At 44.7% G+C, this 23,457-nt stretch overlaps 1 protein-coding gene across 3 annotated transcripts in view; it reads right to left on the bottom strand.

The window, feature by feature from the left end:
- Nucleotides 1-23,457, bottom strand: part of LOC144499613 (progesterone receptor-like) — a 314,135-nt gene that overhangs the window by 146,313 nt on the left and 144,365 nt on the right. For all 3 annotated transcript variants that reach the window (XM_078221770.1, XM_078221768.1, XM_078221769.1), the window contains one exon: nucleotides 764-880. In XM_078221770.1, the coding sequence (XP_078077896.1) occupies nucleotides 764-880 (117 nt within the window). The remainder of the gene's footprint in view (nucleotides 1-763; nucleotides 881-23,457) is intronic.

Here is a 23,457-nt window from a genome sequence, read left to right as displayed (position 1 = left end):
ATGCACATGTAAATTGCAATTTTCAGCCAGATCTATTTTTGTATCAGAAAATTCACTGGGAAGTGTTCACACAATTAGTTGGCAGTTACACCGCCATTCCCAAAAAATCATAACAAACTCAAAACAAAACTTTCGAATTCAGAATGGTTGTTGAATAGAATTCCGCCTGGAATTGTAAATTGGTGAAATGGCAAAGAACCATTTAGAAGCCCTGCTCTATCCATACTGTTAATTTTTTTTTTCGTAGTTTTGTTCATTGAAAATGGAATTGTAAAATAAAGTACGAAAAACTTGATGGGTGGCATTCTCCCATACCTTCATTTTCTTCCAGTACTGCACACTTCTCAGTAATGACACACTGATGGTAAGAGATAGGGGAGTGAGATGTAGGAATGTGATTTGGTTGCACTAGTGTAAAACAAATATTGTGCCACAGTTTGTGTATAATGAGCATATTCATATGGCATATAGAATCCTACATAAAATATGTTACATAAATGACATGGCACACTGGAGAAAATTAACAGAAAAGATTGAACTATTCAGTGAAATTTCACACTTACTATTGATTCCAGTTTCCACTTGTGTGAATTACAGGTTCACTGGGCAAGGAATATAATTTTTAGTTCCATAAAATAATATGCATTCACTTATAATTCTACATTTATACATCAAAGTATTCAATACAATCTTGCTAGGATGCAGAGTATATTAGATCTGATTTACCTGTTTTGATTTAAATCGAAGAACTTTTTTCTCTTACCTCCCAACACCATTCCAGCTTGATAGCACTTTCTGAGGCGGCAGGCTGGGCAGTTCTTCCTTCGAATTTTGTCAATGATGCAGTCATTCCTTCCAGCGCACAGATACTTATGTTGCCCTGAAAGACAGAAGTGAGTTGATGTTATTACTTTCAAAAACTTTTGGAGCATACATCGAAACATCTCATGACAAGATCATGGGCATGAAATGAGATACGGTCAACAGTACACAAAGGAAGGGGTATGTATTTAGCATTCATTCTAACTTGAATGGAAATAAAAATTGGGAGAGATGTAAACCTGGCTAACATCTGTTTTTGAACTAAAGCTAGTGTCCACTGTAGAGCGAGTCTGGAGAATTGTTAATGGAAAACAAGGAAATGATAGTGACATTGAACAGGTATTGTGTGTCTGTCTTCATTGTCGAAGTCTTAGAGAACTTCTTAAAGATACTTAGAAATGAAGAGGTGAAAGGGAGGGAGGAACTTAAAACAATTACCATCACTCGGGAAAAGGTGCTGGGAAAACTATTAGACCCAAAGGCTGTCAACTCCCCAGAACCAGACAGCTTTTACCCTAGGGTCTTAAAAAAACTGATTGTTGTTTTGAAGGTCCACTGGACTACCATATTCACCACACTGTTCTGCACACCTTGACATCTGCTGCTTTGCAGGTGTAGTTTGTCAACTCTGCCATGAAAGAAGACTTTCCATTCCCTGCGCAGGCGGCTAACGTTTCTTTTAAATCTGAGTCCCCTGCTGCAGTGGCTGAATCCAATCATTTCTGCCCTTGGTTCATAACCATCTCCTCCCTGCTGCTCCTGTTCACCTTATGATGCACACTTTGCCTCACCAGTTATATCCTCCCAACTTGGTGCATTGGTACTCAAATAACAGGGTGAATTTAGCGAGGATGGGAAGTATTGCTTGCCCCGCAATCTCCACCTGCCATTAGAAAAGTTGGACCGTGAATGCCAGAATGGGTTCTCTGGAGTACCCAGGCTACTTGTCATCACTCTTTGTAAAGTGCAGCAGCAATGAGGTCATTCATTTTAGGAAGGTGAAATTTCAGTCAAGGAAAGAATGATCAATATTAGGTGAGAATTTATGAAACGTAATCAATCTCAATACTGCTGTAGACCGCCATCCAATTATCAACTTTAATCTGACAGCTCATCTCCAATGAATCCATTTCCCACCCTCGCACTATGCACGACCATTACTGGTGTGTCTGCCCAGGCGTTGCAGAGCTTCTATCCTACCTATGGTTGCCCTTCCTCTACTTGTGGCACTTCACCGTCACTGCTTATGGGAGACCCTTTCTTTCTGAAAATAATAGGATGACATAGAAAGACTAATTCACTTCAAATAAAATATCACCAAGGTGTCCTCAAACATTCCACAAATGACTAAGCTTTCAGATGCAGCATTTACTTTTCACTCAGTCACTAGCACGCTTGCTGTCAGAGAGTGGGATAAGGAACTGTGGAATGGTGGGAGAGGGATGTGCAGCTTGGGTGGGGGCGGGTGGATGTTGATGAAGTCTCTGGTGCAAATTGAACTCCTGCATCCTCGTCCTCTGTCAGTTCCTGTGTAGGGTTCCAAATCCCTTGCCTTCTTTGCTGCCAGATGTTTGTATCTTTGACATCTCCCTGCTCGTCCACCTCCTGCCATGTCCTCTCCCTGTTATTTTGCTCTGTCTCAGCCTCCTCGACACCTGCAGAGTCTCTGGATTTTTAAGCTGCAAGTCTTTTAATTGCTGCTGCAACACCCGATTTCCTTTCCTTTGAGTGAGAAACAAGGACTTGACAACATGAAGCCACCGTGGAATACTTAACTGGTCCACTCTTAAGGGATTGTGAGTGTAGCCCACATACTATTGGTCAAGGAGAGTCTAGGCCTAAGTTAATCATCAGCCATTATTTACATAAATCTGCCACTTCAAACAATTTGTGATCAAATTTTAGAATGACTGCTGCAAAGGGGAGCTTTGTTCAGTATGTTGCTATGCTGTTCTCTATGATACAGTGTTGCCATGTTGTTCTTACAGCTAACAAACAGTGCTGTATATAACAATCACATTGAAATCACAGTAATTGCCAGCACAATTTAAACAATTGAAAGCTTCTAAAATTAGCATGAAACACTCATGCCATTATTCCTTCAACTATAATGCTGTAAATATAAAATTTAACATTCTCCATGTAAATACTCAATTATTACACTTTGTACTGAATATTTACTGAGCAAACAATGCAAAATTCCAAGCCCACATTGTAAAGCAGACTTATGTCTGTGAAGAAAATTGACAGCATACCACATTCAGCCTTTAGTAGAGAATTATTCATTCAGGTATAACTTTCCTGATTATCTTTATCATTAAATTATCAAAAATTACAGTTACATGCATACCTCAGAAAGCTATTCTATTTTGGAACTGATTGCACTCATGGGCCAGGATGTGACGGCTCCATCCACCAGCCCAAAGATTGGGGAGCAACCCTGTCTTGGTTGGTCATGGAAGCCCCGACATCGATTTTGCGATCTGCAGGCAATTAATTATTAGCAGCTGGAGTTTCTACCCCTTTAAGGAACTAGGCTCCACCTCCAAGAGCTGTCGGTCAGAGGATCAGCAGCATTTCAGCCCCAGCAGCACCACAGTGAGCAGTGACCAGTGCTGGGACTGCAACCAACCTGGGCAAACATGGAGGGAGCCCTGGAATTCAAGAGATTGTTGTGGGGCTCGTTGGGGTTAGTCAGGCAGGTCCTGGTGAGAGGGGAGATGTTTGTGAGGGCAAGGGGTAGTGTCTCAGTGGCTGCCCTTCCCACTGGGAGGCCCTCTGTGGACCACAGAGTGTCCAATCAGGAAAACCTGAGAGGTCTCCTCATGAGACAGAGGGCCCAGTGGCGAACCTAAAGTGGCCCAAGGCCAGGACTGTTCACCACCATCTCCATCATTGTAAAATACCAGTGATAGCGAGAAGGGAAGGGAGCACACCACCCCATCTCCCTGCCATTTTTGCATTCTCCCCTGCCTTGCAGCCCATTCCCCAGTACCTCATAGCCAGTGTTGTACAAGGTGATGGTGGGGTGGTGGGAGGGGGGAAGGCGGTATCTTTCTTCTCTGTGGCCCAGTTACTCTGCACTGATGCAGCCAGGGGCACGCTTTGCTGCTCCTGTCTCACCCAGCCTGAGCGAAGAAGGTTGGGCGAGACAGGGGCTTTGGAATTTCAGCAGGAGTAAGTCCATCCAGAGTGGCAATTCGCCAGTGATTGCCACTCCGAGGGCCATAATTGAAACCTGTGCAGGAAGGAACCTGGTACAAGTTTGGGTTCTGACTTTTCTTTGGCAAAGTGGTTTTATTCACTCCTGTAAATGGTCTGTGTGTCATGCATACAGTACTGTGCCCATACTCTCAATATCTCATGGTATTGTGATCTGAACTATTGTGTCTTTCACAGATGCCCTGAAGTGTGCTTCAATCATTCAACAGGTGGATTGAAAAAACTTGAGCGAGATGAGACCTGAATTGCAAAGTGACTTCATTTTTGAAACAGCAACTGACCAGAGTACAGTTAAAGCAGCTCCCTTCACTGAATCACAGCTTGCTTTTCAAGAAATTGATTCCTTGCTTATTTTGTAGATTGACTTATTTGTCATTGTAGACAAATTCTGATCTATTGCAAGGTAGATTATAGCTCCATGTCTTGGCCTCCAACTCACTGTTTCGGCTTTAAAACCCTGCTCCCCTTCTGCCCTTCCGTGCTCTCAGTAAGTTGGAGGTCTGAGCCTTCCACTCAATCCCCATTCAAGGACTCACCAGTGGGATGGGACATCTTCCCACCGAGGGGTGTTTGGACCCGCTGAGCTGCTTTGGCCATCCACACTCTGCGGGATGCCTTCTTTAAAATTGGTTTGTTTGGAAGTGACCTTTCCTTCAAGGGAGGTGAGCTGTCAGTTGCTGCACCCACCCCCACCATGTAAAATCTAGTAGTCAGGCAGATCGGAAATTAGAGTCAGAGTGGCTGCTATTTCTTCCCTGCTTCTTTTAGCAGCTTGCAATACATTTCATTCAGGCCTGCTGGTTGATTGATTTTTGAAGATGCTAAATCCCTTAATATTTCTATTATCTCCCTTTATCCCACTTGATATTTCACACTCCTCCACCTTAATTACAATGTCTACATCATGGACCTTTTTTATGAAGATAGACACAAAGTTCTTCCATTCAGACACCAGTTTCCTTTTGGCCTCCAATCGACCCTACTTCTTAACTTTCCTCTTGCTCGTTGTGTATTTAAAAAATAATTGTTTTCTTCGTTTTACTCACTAATACATTTTCATGTCATTTCTTTACTTTCCTAATTTCCTTTTTAATTCCATTCCTGCACTGTCTATACTCCTCTAGGATTTTGGCAGTACTGAGCACTCTATTTCTGGCACAAGCTTCCTGAATTGTCTTACCCAATCGTTATGTCCATGAACATGCAGGGAGGTCTGGGTGTGGGAGTCCCACCCTGTAGTCTTTGTGGGAACATTTTTGCTCTGGACCCTCTCTACTTCTTGAATGTCTCCCTCTGTTCCGACAATTAGGGTGGGATTTTCCGGCCACGCTCTCCCCAAAACCAGAAAATCCTGCCTAAGGTCAATGGATCTTTGCATGGTCTGTCCCTGCCCGCTATAATTCCCGTGGTGGGCGGGATGGGAAAGTTCTGCCCTTAGCAGCTGTTTACAGCCCCCCAAAGTCAAATCGCACCACAGCTTAGTAAAATTGGCCTTTCCTCAGCTTAAAACTTTTATCTGTGGTCCGTCTATTTAGCTTTTCCGAACTACCCTAAATCTAACTGAATTATGATCATTATCACCAAAACATTAATACCCCTTCAACCCAGGTTCATTTCCTAAATCCAGGTCCTGAACTGTCCCTTTTCTTGATAAGCTGAAATGAAATTTTAACACAGTTAAAATGTTTGCCTGAATGTATTTTGAGAATTCTGTGCCCTCAATACCTCTTGCACTGATTTTATCTCAGTTAATAAACATCACTATAGTCCCAGAGGGCAATTAGCTGCTCTCTCCCTTTTTGAGAGAGAACTGACTGGTGGTGATTTCACCTGAGGATCATTACATCTCCAGCGAGGCCTTCATGGCTAACCTCAGCTGATATGGGAATTGAACCCATACTGTTAGCATCTCTCCACATCATAACTCAGCCATCCAGCCAACTGAGCTAACTAACCCCCAGTTAAATTCCTCTGCTAGTGTTTCTGCACATCTTGGCAATTTGTGTACAATTAATAATGTGATCACCCCTTTTCTGTTCCACAGTTCAACCCACATGACCTAATTTGGTGATACTTCTAGCAAAGCATCCCACTTCACAACCATGATTGTTTCTTGAAACAATATAGCGACCCATAATTTTATTCCCCTCTCTACATTTAAACAATGATTTACATTTCAGAAGTGCTTCAGTGGTGGCAAAGTGTTTTTTGAGACGTCTGGGGGCTGTGAAAGGCACAATATAAATGTCTGGAAATGTCAGTCATGTGGAATGTTGAGTTGCCATTCCTGCCCTTCTTTAAACCATGTTTCAGTATAGAATTCTACAGCGCAGTGGGCCGAATGGCCTCCTATCGAGTCTGCATCGACCACAATCCCACGCAGGCTCTATCCCCATAACCGCATGCATTTACCCCCGACACTAAGGGGTAATTTTAGCATGGCCAATCCACCTAACTCGAACATCTTTGGACTGTGGGAGGAAACCAGGGCAACAGGAGGAAACCCACGCAGACACGGGAAGAATGTGCAAACTCCACACAGACAGTGACCCAAGCTGGGAATCGAACCCAGGTCCCTGTGAGGCAGTAGCGCTAACCACTGTGCCACCGTGCTGCCAGCAAAGATGTCTTATCTCTAAGTGTTTTTAGTGCCGCCAGCTCAATCGCCCCCTTCACTCAGCTTCTTGCACTGAAGTATATACTATTAATCACTAAACAATTCCTTTGTTTTCTATTGTTTGCTTTTGTTTCCTTGACCTCCCATACTCACAAACTGATTTCTGCCTTCCATTTCCAGCTCTGCTTCTCTCCCTCCTGAATCTATGCTCTGGTTCCCGACTCTCAGTCATATAGTTTAAACCCTCTACAACAGTACCAGTAAACATTCCTGCCATGATATTGTTTGCAATGTAACAATGACTCTCCAGCCAGGAGAAGCAGTCTCTCGACATCTCCCCTTCTAAACTATTTCAGAATGTTATGTTTGAATGAGAATTCCTGAGAGTACAGGCCTATTCTCCTCCACCTGTTCTACTTGTAATCTACTGGAATCAATCCAGTAAACCTCTATTGCGTCCCCTCGAAGGCAAATACAACCTTCCTTAGACATGACGGCAAAATAGTCCACAACAAAGCTCACAAAATTGATAGACAGCATTCGAAAGTTGTAGAGGAGGAGTTAATGTTCACTTTACTGTGTTCAGGAGGGAGCTACGCCATTCTATGTGCTGGCAAATAACAGGGATTATTTTTCTGCAGGATTCAGTTTCTGGGCATAATTCAACAGGATATCTAAAGTTGAACTCTAACCACTGAAAGAGGAAGGACCCCTGCTTTTGTGCATTGAGGTCTTGCACTGGGGAGGTGGGAGTGTAGTGACAATGCCACTGGACTGGTAATCCAGCTAATGCTCTGGGGACACAGGCTCAAATCCCATCATGGCAGCTGGTGCGATTTCAATTCAATTATATCAGGAATTAATTCTCAGTAATGATGCAAAGAAACCATTGTCATAAAAACCCACCTGAATCACTAATGTCCTTTAGAGAAGGAAATCTGCTTGTCTTACCAGTCTGGTCTACATGTACAGAAGAACTAGGGGCAAGAGTAGGCCATCTGGCCCCTCGAGCCTGCTCTGCCATTCAATAAGATCATGGCTGATCTTTTCATGGACTCAGCTCCGCTGACTCCAGATCCACAACAATGTGGTTGACCCTTAAATGCCCTTTAAAATGGCCTAGTAAACCACTCATACTGCTACAGAAAAATCAATAAGGAATGAAATTGTACAGACTGCCCGCCATCAACCTAGGCTGCCAGAAATGACAATGGAACACCCAGCTCTGTTCCCCTCACTAACAAATGCTTGTGCCAAAATGGGGAGAGCTGTCCCACAAACTAGTCAAGCAACAGCCTGGTATAGTCTTACTCACAGAATCTAGCCTTACAGACAATAAATACCATTCCACTGACAGGTTAGACTCACCAAAGGTGTCACCACAGTGGTATACAGTCAGGAGGTAGTTGTCCGGGGAGTCCTCAACATTAACTTCAGACTCCATGATATCTCATGGCATCAGAACAAACATAGGCAAGGAAATCGCCTGCCAATAACCAACTACTGACCACCAGCTTAACTGAGGAATCGGTACTCCTTCATGTTGAACATCATGTTCAAGGAGCTCTGAGGCAAGCGTGTAGAATGTACTCTGGATGGGGGATGTCTATCATCTAGAGTGGCTCAGTAGCATCACCACTGACTGAATTGGCTGAGTTCTAAAGGACATGGCTGCTAGACTGGGTCTGCAGCAGATGGTGAGGGAACCAATAAGAGGGAAAAACATAGGCCAGGATTCTCCTAGAAAGATTCAATGTCCCCAATCCATGTGAAAACAGGAGTAAGTCCTGTTGGTTTTTTTAGAGTGATTTTCAGAGTGAATCTCTGACACTCTGAGCACAGTAGAGTGCCCTAGCGTGATTCATTCTGAAAATCAGGAGACAGGGCCTATTCCCGCAGGAGAGGCCAGCAGCATAGCGCTGTGAGGGCCACTGCGCATGCGCTGATCTGGTAGCGCCGAAATCGGCGCATGCGCAGTAGCCCCGCATTGCCGGTCTCACAGATCACTGGCCAGCCCTATCGCTGGCCAACCCCGCATCACTGGCCTACTGACCCCCCTACCCTTCGATCGCTGGGCTACCAGACCTCCAAGCCCCTTCTTCACCTGAAGAAGGGGCTTGGAGCTCTGAAAGCTTGTGTGGCTTTTGCTACCAAATAAACCTGTTGGACTTTAACCTGGTGTTGTTAAACTTCTTACTGTGTTTACCCCAGTCCAACGCCGGCATCTCCACATCATGACTACCAGATGAAGGGAAGCCCCAATATTCCCACCGCCCCCCCCCCCCCCCCCCACCTGGCCAGCACCGATCTCCCCGATTGCACCCCCCCCACCTCCCCCCTTCCCCGGCAACCCACCCCCCTCCCACCTGGATGGCCAGCCCCGATTGCCATCTTCTCTCCCTCTGCCTGTGATCCCACTTGCAGAGTGGCAGTGGGTCCCTCCACCCTCCCTGATTGCCCTCCAATAGGCTCCACCTCCCCCTCTGGCCCTGCCCCCTTGGCACTGTCCAATGGTTAGGTTGATTGGCCATGCTAAAAATTGCCCCTTAGTGTCCTGAGATGTGTAGGTTAGGGGGATTAGCGGGGAAATATGTAGGGATATGGGGGTAGGGCCTGGGTGGGATTGTGGTCTGTGCAGACTCGATGGGCCTAATGGCCTCTTTCTGCACTGTAGGGTTTCTATGTCTGGTGAGCAGTGCCAAGGCACTCCTTGGGCATTGCCAATTTGTCCTTGAGCAGTGCCGGGGACTAGGCTGGCACTGCCCAGGGTGCACCCCCCCCATTACACCCGACCTCCTGGAAGGGCCTCCATGGCCTCTGTTCTCTTCAGTGGGGTTGGCCACCTGTTCCCCATTCATGTGGAGCAGTAGTAAACCCCACTGGAGTGAACCACTCCCGGGGGGGTGGGGGGAGATGCTAGGGAGCCGGAGACTTCAGTTCTGGGCCTACTAATGAGATGCAAATTCTGATTTAATTATTGAAATCAGCTCCACGGCGGAAGCAGATGATGCTAAAAATCTTGGGTAGGGAGACTCGAAGGCTGTGGTGCCCAGCGGGCAGCCCGTAAAATGGCTTTCACTCATGTCTCCCGGCCCATTGTGCTGTTAGAGCAGTGCAGCGGGCTGGAAGAATCGCCCCCATACTTGGCCTCGTTCTCACCAATCTGCCTGTTGCCGATGTATGTGTCCATGACAATATTGGTAGGAGTGACCAACGCGCAGTCCTTGTGGAGACGAAGTCCCACCTTCACATTATGGATACCCTCCACCATGTTGTGTGGCACTACCGCCATGCTGAAAGGGATAGATTTCAAACAGATTTAGCAGCTCAAAACTGGGCATCCTTAAGGCACTGTGGGCCATCAACAGCAACAAATTGTACTCAACCACAATCTGTGACCTCGAGGCCTGGCAAATTCCCCCTCTACCATTACCACCAAGCCAGGAGATTGGTTCAATGAAGAATGCAGGAGGGCAGGAATCCAGGAGCAACACCAGGCATACCGAAAAATGAGGTGTCACCTGGGTGAAGCCTCAACCTAGGACTGCTTGCATGCCAAACAGCAAAAGCATGCAATAGACAGAGCCAAGCAATCCCAGAACCAATGGAACAGATCTAAGTTCTTCAGTCCTGCCACATCCAACTGTCAATGGTGGTGGACAATTAAACAACTAACTGGAGGAGAGGCTCTAAAAATATCTCCGTCCTTAGTGATGGGGAGCCCAGCACATTAATGCAAATGATAAGGCCGAAGCATTTGCAGCCATCTTCAGTCAGAAGTTCAAATACATGATTCATCTCAGCCTCCTCCTGAGGACCCCAGCATCACAGATGCCAGTCTTCAGACAATTTGATTTTACTCCACTTACCAAAGAAACAGCTGAGGCTGCTGGATATTGCAAAGACGATGGACCCTGACAATATTCCAGCAGTATAAAGGCTTGTGCTCCAGAATTTACCATGCCCCGAGCCAACCTGCTCAGTACATCTACAGCATGGGCAATTTTCCACATTGTCAGATTAGTGCCAAGGTATATCCTCTTCACAAAAAGCAGGACAAATCCAACTTGGCCAATTACCGCCCCATCAGTCTACTCTCAATCATCAGTAAAGTAATGGAGCAATAGCGCTATCAAACGGCATGTACTCAACAATGACCTACTAACTGACACTCAGTTTGGGTTCCACCAGAGCCACTCAACTCTTGACCTCATTACAGCCTTGGTCCAACCATGGACAAAAGAGCTGAACTTCAGAGATGAGGTAAAGGTGACTGTGCTTGACAGCAAACAAGCATTTGACGTGCTAAATTGCCCCTTAGTGTCAGGGGGATTAGCAGGGTAAATACATGGGGTTACGTGGATAGGACCTGAATGGGATTGTTATTGGTGCAAGCTCAGTGGGCCGAGTGGCCTCTTTATGTACCGTGGGGATTCTATCACTCCATGATTCTATGAATGCCAGATGTGGAGGACGACTGAGCAGAAGCCCTTGGAGGCTCTGGAACTGTGCCCAGAGTTTAAAAATAAGCATCAAAACATGAAATATCTCTCCAGTCCTCACCTCTGACCTCGTTTCACTTGCTGAAACACTCCCCCATGCTCCAACGATGCCAACCTATGCCATTCTGCCCAGCCTCCCCATGGTCCTTTACAGCACCAATGCCAACCTATGCACTTTCACCCACCCCCTGGCCTTTTATAGCCCTATGCCAACTTTATTTCCAACCCATACCAACCCATGACCTTCCACCGAACAATCTTTTCCATTACTCCTATTGTGGTAACTTACTGTGAAAAGGTTGTCGAACCGTTGTAATATTCAATCTATTTATCTGTAAGAATATTGAAATACAGTACAGCATGGACTCAGAACTGGAGGCAGCTTAATGCGCAGGTCCCTTGTGGTAAGACTAGACCTGTTGAAAACCTGTGCTACTGTTAAGTCTCTCGTGCATGTTCATACCTGTTAAAGACATCAGTATATACATTCAGATAGGAAGATGCCTACTATAACACTGACCATGCCAACTCACTGAATATCCACCGTGGGCAGACCTCAGGTCCCATGCAGAGATGAAATAAAATAAATTTCTTTAAAATTATGTTCTAAGGGCGGAATTCTCCCAAAATAATTCTAAGTGTCGAATTTGCGGGAAAACTGGAGTAATTCACGCTGGTTTTTTCAGTGGAGTTCACACTAGAATCTCCCACACTCTGTGCAATGCAGAGGTCACAAGCGTGAATATCATTAGATTTCAGGGGCGGGGCCTATTCCCGCCCAGGAGGCTGAAACTAGTGGGTCTTTGCACATGCGCAGTAGCCCAGAACTGTCAGCCTCCCTCTTTGCTGGCCAGCTCAATTGCTGGCCAGCCCGGGACCCCCGCAGTGCTGTCCCCCAACTCCCCCATAGACCAATTGCGGCTCCCCACCATCCCCGGGCCTAGTCCTCCGTGATCTCCGGCCACCCCCAACCCCCAGAGATGATCCCCTTCCCCGCAGCGCAGACCCCCCAGGAGGCAGACCCCCTCCGGCTAACCTCCTACCCCGGCAGACCAACCCCTTGGCTGACCACCCACCCCCCTCCCCGCAGCCCACGTGATCGCTGCCTTCTCTCCTGCCCCGACTGATCCCTATGCAGAATGGCAGCGAGACCCCTCCACTCCCACCGATCACCCCTGGGCCCTGCCCCCACAGGGCCAATCCCAATAGACCCTGCCCCTTTGGCATTGCCCCATGCCTGATGGGTAGTGCCAAGGTTCCCCGGGCATTGGCACTTGAATAAGACTTAATACATGCTGAATATTTTGTAATGAGTCATAGAAAATGCTTAATCATTTATATATTAATAGAACTATCATTAACTACAAATGGTAAAAACAAAAATAAATATTTACATTTAGACGCAAAGGGAGTGCATGGCTTTCACAGTCAATGTTGTGTGTAATCAACATATACTTCACTTGCCCTTGCTTTACGCATGTTTCACTGCAGTCATACCAGGGGGAAAGAAAACTACATGGACGGAATTCAGCAGAATGTGGCAACCCTGAGTGTGGGCAATGGTCAACAAAATGTCCTCTGGGCCATACTCGGAACACAGATGGCCCCCAGGTCACAGGTTGCCCTCCACTGGAGTACACTGTAGCTGAATGTGAAGCTATACACTTTGGTATGAAAACAGAAAGGAAAAGGATTATTTAAATGGTGATATACTGGAAAGCCTGGATGTACAAAGGGATCTGGGTGTCCTTGTACACTAGTCAATGAAAGTGGAGAGGAGAGTGCAGCCAGCAATTAGGAAGGTAAATGGTTTGTTGGGCAGCCCAGGATCCCCACAGTGCTGCCCCCTCCATATTGGCCTTCATTGGTATGTTGGCCTTCATTGCAAGAGCATTTGAGTTTGGAAGTAGGGATGCTTTACTGTAGTTTTATAGGACCTTGGTAAGACCACACCTGGAGTATTGTGTGCAGTTTTGGTCTCCCTACCTGAAAAAGGATATACTTGCCATAGAAGGAATGTAGCAGAGGTTCATTAGGCTAATACCAGGATTGGTGGGACTGTCCTATGAGGAGAGGTTGATTTGACTGGGCCTGCATTCACTAGAGTTTAGAAGGATGAGAGGAAATCTGAGTGAAATGTATAAAAATCCAGAAGGGCTGGACAGATTAGGTGCAGGGAGGATGTTTCCCCTGGTTAGGGAATCTAGAAGCAGGGAACACAATCTCAGAATATGGGGCAGACCATTTGGAACTGAAGTGAGAAAAGAATTCTTCGCTCAAAGGGAAGTGAAACTGTGGAATCCTCATTGTATAACAATGCCTGTCAGCTATAAATCATACAGGGCAGACAATAACAGTTAATCACATGATTGAAAGTGACTTCTGAAAACAAAGTGCTTTATAATCCAAAGACCTCGAAAGAACAGCAGTGGTAAAGTGCAGTATTATCTTTGCCATTAAGAACAGGGGAATCTGAAATCTAAAAGCCTCCTCGTCTGATTTCTAAATTCAAGCCGACTTGCAAAGAAATGAGACCTCCTGATACAAAAACCATAAGTGCTCAACTCCATGGCTTGCTGAACATCAAGGAAATCCTGCAAAAATCCTGACATCAGACTCCAGCTATTTGAACTCTTCTAAACTGCAACTCAGGAATGGAAGGACTCCTTTACCAGGCCCACAGTGACTATTATCCGACAATGTGCCAGACATATGAACTATGATGTTTCTTTTGCTTTACAACTTTGCCGGATCTTCTGCTCCTGCCGGCGGTGCATTCCTGCCACAGGTTTCAGAGCAGTGGAGGGTGCATTCAACGGAAAACCCCTTTGAGATTCGCCGCAGGCTAATGGTGGGCTGCCCCACCCCCACCGCCGCGAAACATGTGACAGGTTGCATGGCGGATCCTGCCATGTGGTATGTGCAAGTGTTACCAGCATCCTATTCTTTTATGCATTTCTCCTTTTGGGCTGGATGGATTGAGATTCATTTACAGCAGGAACTAATGTCTGACTGCAGGTGATAACAATTAATCCTTGAATACATTACTTTATTTTTGAATTTAATCCTGCTTTATTGGTGATGTAGGCCCATCATTCTATGAAGTTTATTGTTACTTTCACCTTCAAGGTGCAAGATTACTTTCAAGGTGCAAGATGTACCCTATATTCCTAGATATAACATTAAATTCAGCATCATAAATATTATGCATATTGGGCAGGATTTTCTGGCTGCGCTCGTCCCAATGCTGGAAAATCCCGCCCAATGTCAATGGACTTTTGCACGGTCCATAAGCCGCCCGCTACGGTTCCCATGGTGAGCGGGACGGGAAAATTCCACTCATTGTGTTTTTTAAATAGTAGGGGTACAAATTTATCTGGAAGTAGGGGTATAAATTCATTTGAGTATATTTGTGGGAGCAAAATCAGTACCTCTCAGGCACCACCCACACAATGGGCACATCTAGCAAGGAAAATTGAGCAGTGGCCTTCATCATTAAATATTTTGGTTAGTAATGTTGTTAGTCCTATTGATTGGCAGCTTGTCTAATTAATGGGGTGGGGGGGGGTTATTGCTGAGGGGGTAGTTCATTAATGTCAGCTTGCACCTCTTAAAGATATCATGGAAAGTTCCTCAGAATGGGAACGAAAGGAGAAGTTTGGAGTACCCTCCAGTTCTCGGATGCTGCACTGGAGGCATTAGTGGTTGATATCAAGGTGGCCCAGTGGTTAGCACTGCTGCCTCACAGTGCTAGAGACTCGGGTTTGATTCCCAGCTTGGGTCCCTATCTGTGTGGAGTCTGCACGTTCTCCCCCTGTCTGCCTGGGTTTTCTCCGGGTGCTCCAGTTTCCTCCCACAGTTCAAAGATGTGCGGGTTAGGTTGATTGGCCATGCTAAATTGCCCCTTAGTGTCAGGGGAACTAGAAGGGTAAATATGGGGGGTTATGTGGATAGGACCTGGGTGAGATTGGTGTCGGTGCAGTCCTGATGGGCCAAATGGTCTCCTTCTGCACTGCAGGGATTCTATGAGGTCAACAGGAGGAGATATGCCCTCTTCTCATCAAGTGACAGGAAGGTATCTAGACAAGGTGCAGGGCAATGGGCAGATGAGGGAAAATAGGTTGGCACCAGGGGCATTAGCCATGGACCAGGAGCGAGTGAAGTCCTTTTTTCTTGAGATAGCTCTCAGGATTAACATGTGGTGCTGGCAAAGTGACATGTGTACAGTCTGTATCATGGGGAGGCATCCAGTCCCTGTGATGTTGTGTGCTGACTCCCATCCCCTGCTCTCAGGCATTTAGCTCCCTCAGCAGACAGTGCTGCAAGAGACTTCCTTCAGTGGATGTTGTAAATACTGCTTACTCAGGGCTGGAAGCAGGCCAGCATATAAGACCATGATCACCATCATAGTGATTGGCAGAGAAGTCCTCACCTTGTCTGAGGCTGACCTCAGGTTACAACAGGTCGCACTTACGTGGAAGTGTTGAACACATTGTTCCTTTCTGAGGTTGAGGTCGGAGAATTGCTCATTGAAAACCTTAGATGAATATGGCCTCCTGCTGAGATTCCTTCTCCCTTTTTTTCTTAATTCTTTCACTGGCTGTGGGCATGGCTGGCTAGACCATCCCTAAGTGTCCTTGATCAAATGCTTCTGGAGCCTCCTCAGTCCATGTATTGTAAGAACACCCAGGTATTGTCAGGTAAAGAATTTCAGGATATTGACCCAGCAACAGTGAAGGAACAGCAATATAGTTCCAAATCAGGATGGTGAGTGACTTGGACGGGAACTTGCAGGTCGTGCTGTTCCCATACATCTGCTGTCCTTATACTTCAAGGTGGTGGTTGGAGGTTTGGAAGGTGCTGCTGAAGTTGTCACAGTGCAAATTGTAAATGGCACACACTGCTGTCACTGTGTGATGGTAGTGGAGGGACTAAATGTTTAAGGTGGTGGATGGGATGCTAAACAAGTGGGCTGCTTTGTCCTGGATGGTGTCAAGCTTCTTGAGTGTTGTTGGAGCTGCACTCATCCAGGCAAAGTGGAGAGTTTTCCATCACACTCCTGACTTGCGCCTTGTAGATGGTGGAGATGCTTCAGGGAGTCAGGTGGTGAGTTACTCAGTGTGGGATTCCTAGTCTTTGACCTGCTTTTGTAGCCACAGTATTTATATGGCTAGCCCAGTTCAGTTTCTGATCAATGGGAACCCCAGGATATTGATAGTGTGGGGTTCAGCAATGGTAATGCCATTGAATACCATGGAGTGGGACTGCTTCAGTCTCTAAGGTGTCATGTATGGTGCTGAACATTGTGCAATCTTCCATGAAAATCCTGACTTCTGACATGATGGAAGGGGGGAAGATCATTGATTAAGCAGTTAAAGATGGCTGGGCCTCCTGAAGTGATGGCCCAGGACTGAGATATTTGACCTCCAACAATGACAATGATCTTCTTTTGTGCTAGGTATGGCTCCAACCTGTGGAGAGATTTTGGACTACATTCGAAGAAACTTGCAGAAAGTGTTCTCTATAAAGCAAGAATCAAGCTGCAAAATACAAGGGAAATGATATGCTTGTATGCTTGCACCTTCAAACACTTGCTCAGGCATTTTGAAGCTTTTTTTAGGAAATGAATGTGATGCCTCCTGCTTGTTGGTGCACTATTGTAGAATCATTGAATCCTACAGTGCAGAAGGAGGCCATTCGGCCCATAGAGTCTGCACCAACCAAAATCCCACCCAGGCCCTAACCCCGTAACTCCATGCATTTACTCTAACTAATCACTCTGAACTAAGGGGCAATTTAGCATGGCCAATCCACCTAACCCATATATCTTTGGACTGAGGGAGGAAACCAGAATACCCAGAGGAAACCCACGCAGACACAACGAGAATGTGAAAACTGCACACAGACAGTGACCCAATCCGGGAATCGAACCCAGGTCCCTGGAGCTGTGAGGCAGCAGTGCTAATCACTGTGCCACCGTACTGCATAATTACAGTTCAATTGTGGTTAGCACAGTTCTCCTTATTGTTTGAGTGTAAAAAGAATCAAAGGGAAAGCTGTTGTGTGGAGATGTGCTTTTTCCAGAGAATACAGATTGTTAACATTTCTTAGTTATTCAAGAATCATATCTTCAAAATGGTGATATAAGTGGACCTATAAGATCCTGAGTCCTCGATGTCAGGTCGAAAATAAAAACAGAAAGGACACAGCAGGTCCGTAAGCATCTATAAATAGCAAATATGACATTTTGATTCAAATGTCCCAGTGGGTCTAACACACTTAAAACTTTAATCTAAAACTTGCTGTGTATTTCTGGCATTTTAGATTTTATTCCACACTGCCAAGATTTGCAATGCCCTTAGAGTGAATGTTAAAATGCCACACAAATCTGTTGCTTAAATCCAATGTCTGCACTCAGGTAGTGGTAATGTCACTGGACTAGTAATACAGAGGCCCAGGCTAATGCTCTGGGGAACATGGGTGAAATTATTAGGCTCCAAGTGGAAGGAAACATTAGTTTTCCCTTTGTTTACCTTCTACTACCATGTTAAGAATGTGGACCAATGAATTTGTATAAAATCACCAAAACATTCAATGCAATTAATGCTTGTAATGCAGCGAAGTCCATACTAGCAACACAACGTGATCTTGAACAGGATTCTTAAATCTTTTGGTGTCAAAGTTTTACAAACACTGTTCTAACTGACTGTTGGTTTTTGCCTTTAAGCATCTCCTAGGTATAAAGAGAGTGACTCAAATCCATCACATCACTCAAGAACAACTTGCATCTATGCTGTTGATGTCGGGATAAAAACTGCTTGTCAGAAATGTGCCACTTTTCTTCATCTTGCGTTAGTCCTGAAAAGCTGCAACCAATAGCACACCGTTGGTACAAGTATCTGAACGGATTTGGTTTTACTGTGCAGAATGATTGAGAGATGACACAATTTAAATCTTTAAAAATATCACGAGAGACAATGGAGACGTTAAAGTATTAATAAAATTGCAATCACAGAACATGACTACAAAATTAGCAACCACCTTCAGTCCCAAAGCACATGATGCTGTGTCAATTAACCTTTTCAATAAGGTGTAGGGACAGAGATTATCAACAATAAGAATAAAGACACAGATGAACACAGATAAGTGGTTTGTGGAATGTAAATGATCACAATTGATATGTTGGGTTAAAATGTTGGATTCACACTCAGTTACCCTCGGACCTGCCTTTCTTGTAAATCTTGCTATCTTTTATGTGTATTTAATAGCAGGACAAATGAGCAATTGAGATATCCACTAATGCATCAAAACTATCTGCAGTGAAATACTGATAAGGGCACAATTCTGCTCATTCACAGAGATGATTCAAGATTACCAAGCTGCATTTGTGTAGCAAACTGGAATGACAAGCAAATCAGGATGAATAGGAAAAGTGATATGAAGACAAATCAAATGATCTAATACTGTCAACAACTGGGAACATCTCACAGCTGATTGCAAGAGTTGGTGAAGAGCAGTGTCACGTGTTCTGAGAATCATGGTACTGATCTGAAGTGGCAAAAGCTGTATAATAAATAACAACGTGCCTACTATGCAGGAGAGCTTGGCTGTCATAGGAACCTTATCATCTGTCACAATCATCAGAACAGAAAACACTGAATCTCCACAGTAAGATCCAATAGGTAGATCTGATGTTCCAGGTGCAACACTCTCCCTCACGACCAAATACTTTAATGGTGTTCAAACTGTCTGAAAAGTATCAGACTTGGAAAATGTAAAATTATTCCAATGTTAAGAGCACAAATAGCAACTGTCAAGGTACCAGCACCACCCATCAAGAGCCCTTTATGGAGGCACAGACTACCCCCCCCCTCCCCTGCCCCCCGCCTCCCCCACCATCACCCCACCTTCAACGGTCAAGTTGGAGGAGAGCTGTTCACAGTCTGATGTTGTTGAAGACAATGTTTGGTTCAGAAGGTTATAGATGTCTAATTGGAAGATGAGGTGCTGCTCAGTTTGCGTGGGGCTTCACTGGAACATTGCAGCAGGCCATGGACGGACATGTGGGCTTGAGAGCAAGAGGAGTTTTGAAATTGTAAGCGACAGGAAGATTGGGGTGATACTTGCAGACTGAGTGAAGGTGTTCTGCAAAGTGATTACCCAGTCTGCGTTTAGTCTCCACGGTGCAAAGGAGGCTGCGCTGGGAGCAGCGAATACAGTCAACCAAATTGAATTGAAGGAGAAACAAGTGAAATGCTGCTTCACCTCGAAGGAGTATTTGGGGCTTTGGATGGTTCACTGTGCTCAGGGTTTAGAAGAGAGACTCGGAAATACAGATGTTACAGTGGACTCTCCGACAGCAGGAAAAGTAATCCTGAGGATCTGCTTAGTTCTTCTGCCCAAATCTTGTGGGAGTGGAGATCAATTGACCTAAAAGCCGCTATTTTGCAGGGTGAAGAATGTCAGAAATGTTTCTGAAACCACCTAAATAGACAAGCAAAAAAGAAGAGAATCTATGGACAAGAAAAAGATGTGTTTATGGCCTGAATGAAGCCCCCAGTCTGAGTTATTTTTTGGTGCGATCTGTTATGCTGAAAGTAGATATTGCAATGTTCTATTAATATTAAAAAGGGAAACATTCAGACAATTTCTTGATGCATGTTGATGATTTTCTTATGGGCTTATATTGTGGGATTTGAGAACTATATTATTGGTAAGATTAAAGCTTTATAGAGAATATGGAAAACCATTTCTTCTTCAAATTGTTTTGAAATATTGGGGGCGATAGCAGCACAGTGAGCTGGGAGGAATAAGCAGAGGCTGTTTAGCGGGATCCCTGCTGGCCTCCATGTGTCTCCAGCCACCGGATTTCTGGCTTTGTCAGCTCCACATTGGAAATCAGAGTGAAGTTGATTAAAAAATAAAATTCAAATTGCCATTGATTAGCGGGCCCAGGACTGAAGTCTCCGGGCCAGTGTGTGAATATTATCTGTTAAGTTTTACTTAAGGAAATTAAGGAAATCTGTCAATTGTATGAATTAAAGTTAAGCGTCTATGATTGGAGGAGCCCATTGGATACTGACATGTATAGAGCAACACTGCTGTTCCTCAAGTTTTGTTTGCACTTAAAGTTAAGGTTTAGTTATTAGTGTCACAAGTTGGCTTACATTAACACTGCAATGAATTTACTGTGAAAATCCCCTCATCCCAACTCTCCGCCGCTTGTTCAGGTACACTGAGGGAGAATTTAGCATGGCCAATGCACCTAACCAGCAGGTCTTTCGGACTGTGGGAGGAAACCAGAGCATCTGGAGGAAACCCACACAGACACAGGGAGAACATGCAAACTCCACTCAGACAGTGTCCCAAGCCAGGAACCAAACCCCGGTGCCTGACGCTGTGAGGCAGCAGTGCTGGCCACTGAGCCACTGTGACCCACACTCCTGATCCTTGGTCACCCAGTGTGGAGGGAGCAGGCAGATTGGAGGAGTTCCTTGTAGGTTCGCTACTGGGCTTGACCAAGATGAACGGTAACAGATCTGGGCAGGGGCCATGGGTAGGGTTGTTAGACCCAACCGTCTGCCCTTATTCTGTGGTTACATTTGTGCCCAGGTGGTCCTTGAGAGGCAGCACACTGTATCTGCTAGTACACTTGAAGTGAGCGCCACAGGGGCTGGAGTGCACCATCAGCTCCAGGAATATTATTTTAAGTTAACTTGATAAATTTTCTTTAAGGGTTTGTCTTTTTGCTACAATATTTCTTTTGTTTATATGTCTCTTTAATTTAAAAGAGCATATAGTGACATCTCCTCTTTCATGATAATATTGGCACTGAATGTCCCTGGCGAGGGAATGCGTGCTGTCCAGCAGTATGCTGAGACCTTCCTCATCTGCTGGGCACGGCAGCAACTGGAACGCGTCATCAGCCCTGGAAATGTGAATTGAATTTGATAAGGTTCTGCTGAAGCTTTTGATTTTTGTTGCTGTGTCCCTTTATGGGTTTGTTTAAGTCAATTTGTTTAATTGATATAATCAAAAAGGTATACAGTGACACTCATTGACAATGGTGATGGCAGTTATACATTTGTAATGTTTCACTTTGTGAATAAGTCTGAGTAAAGATTGTCTTCTAGTCTCCTCCTGTACCCATTGGCTGCAGGAAGATTAATAATAAGGTGTTATGCCTTTGTTTTGTAAAGACGGAACCTTGATCAATTGGGCCAGTGGGCAGAATGGCAGATGGAGTTTAATTTAGATAAATACAAGGTGATGCATTTTGGTAGATTGAACGAGGGCAGGACTTACTCAGTTAATGGTAGGGAGTTGGGGAGTGTTACAGAACAAAGAGATCTAGGGGTACAGGTTCGTAGCTCCTTGAAAGTGGAGTCACAGGTGGGCAGGATGGTGAAGAAGGCATTCGGCATGCTTGGTTTCATTGGTCAGAACGGAGACACATCTTTTTAGCCTGTCTTGATGCTCTCTCCACTCACATTGTTTCGTTTCTTAAAGACTTGATTAGTTGTAAGTATTTGCATTCCAACCATTATTCATGTAAATTGAGTCTGTGTCTTTATAAGCTCTGTTTGTGAACAGAATTCCCACTCACCTGAAGAAGGGGCTTAGAGCTCCGAAAGCTTGTGTGGCTTTTGCTACCAAATAAACCTGTTGGACTTTAACCTGGTGTTGTTAAACTTCTTACAGAACATTAAATGCAGGAGTTGGGGCGTCTTGTTGAAGTTGTTCAAGTCATTGGTAAGGTCATACTTGGAATACTGTGTACAGTTCTGGTCACCCTATTATAAAAAGGATATTATTGAACTAGAAAGAGAGCAGAAAAGATTTACTAGGATGCTACCGGGGCTTGATAGTTTGAGTTATAAGGAGAGATTGGATAGACTGGGACTTTTTTCCCTGGAGCGTAGGAGGCTTAGGGGTGATCTTATTGAGGTCTATAAAATAATGAGGGGCATAAGTAAAGTAAATAGTCAACATTTTTTCTCAAAGGTAAGGGAGTCTAAAACTAGAGGGCATAGGTTTAAGGTGAGAGGAGAGAGATGAAAAAGGGTCCAGAGGGATAATTTTTTCACACAGAGGGTGGTGAGTGTCTGGAATAAGCTGCCAGAGGTAGTAGTAGAGGCGGGTACAATTTTGTCTTTTAAGGTATGTTTAGACAGTTACATGGGTAAGATGGGTGTAGATGGATATGGGCCAAATGCGGGCAGTTGGGACTAGCTTAATGGTAAACACTGGGTGCCATGGACAAGTTGGACCGAAGGGCCTGTTTCCATGCGGTAAACCTCCATGACGATGGCTCTATGACTCAACTTCATCCTGGACTCAGAGGCAATGCTCTGCGAAGCTGAGTTCTTTCAGGGGTCATTAAAAAACAAACTTCAGATTCAGTTAAATTTACATCAGACTCAAACTTCTCATTTGTAACTGGAATGAGGGACTGGTGATAAAAGAACTTCCCAGTCAAAGGTCAGATATTTTGAAAGGAAGCGCTTTAAGCAGTGATAGTTTTTGAAGCTATTACAGTGATAGGTATCCTCTCGATGAGTGGCTCAGCCAGACATTATCCTGACTTAATGACTATGAACTCTGCTTAAAAATGGCTTTGTAGCTAACTTGCAAGAATGATTTATCCATTTTATTATGCATTTTTCACCTCTAATTTCATAGGTTGTCACATCAGTAGTTCCTCAAAAAAATAAATTTACAATGAATTATGATCAACTTTAACATCTTTTTTTTTTCCGAACTAATTTTTCTGCTGACATCACTGAGAGAGCTGACTTGGACCATATCATAATGCTGACAGTTTGAGGGAGTTTAATATATCGATAGTTGAAGTAACATGGTCAGTGAATGACGATTCATTTAATTTTTTTTATCAGACTGGGTTGAATTGAATTCTCACAATTTGAATTTAGCTGTAAATGTATGAATACATTTTATGTTGAATTGCTTTACCTGCTCTTTTATGTGGGTCTTACCCTATTTATTGCCAGTGAATTATTTAGAATAGGGAACAAAGATATTTATATAAACAGATTGGCTGGAGTTCTCTGGTCTCATACTCCCCACCACTGCTGCCGGTGAAAAAGGAGAAATTGGCGCTGGGCCAAAACTCCATTCACTGCAGCGGGACTGGAGAATCCCAGCCGCGAGCAAGGTTGGAGAATTCTGGTCATTATCATTACTGTAGAATGAAACTTCCCACCAATAACACTTCGATCCATTTTCCTCAATGATCGAATCAATGATATCTATACAAAAGAAAAATACTCTGAA

This window comes from Mustelus asterias, chromosome 10 (assembly GCF_964213995.1).
Source record: "Mustelus asterias chromosome 10, sMusAst1.hap1.1, whole genome shotgun sequence".
In the NCBI taxonomy this organism is placed as follows: domain Eukaryota; kingdom Metazoa; phylum Chordata; class Chondrichthyes; order Carcharhiniformes; family Triakidae; genus Mustelus; species Mustelus asterias.
The sequence above is the reverse complement of the archived record's forward strand: the minus strand, read 5'-3'. Positions and strand labels throughout refer to the sequence as shown.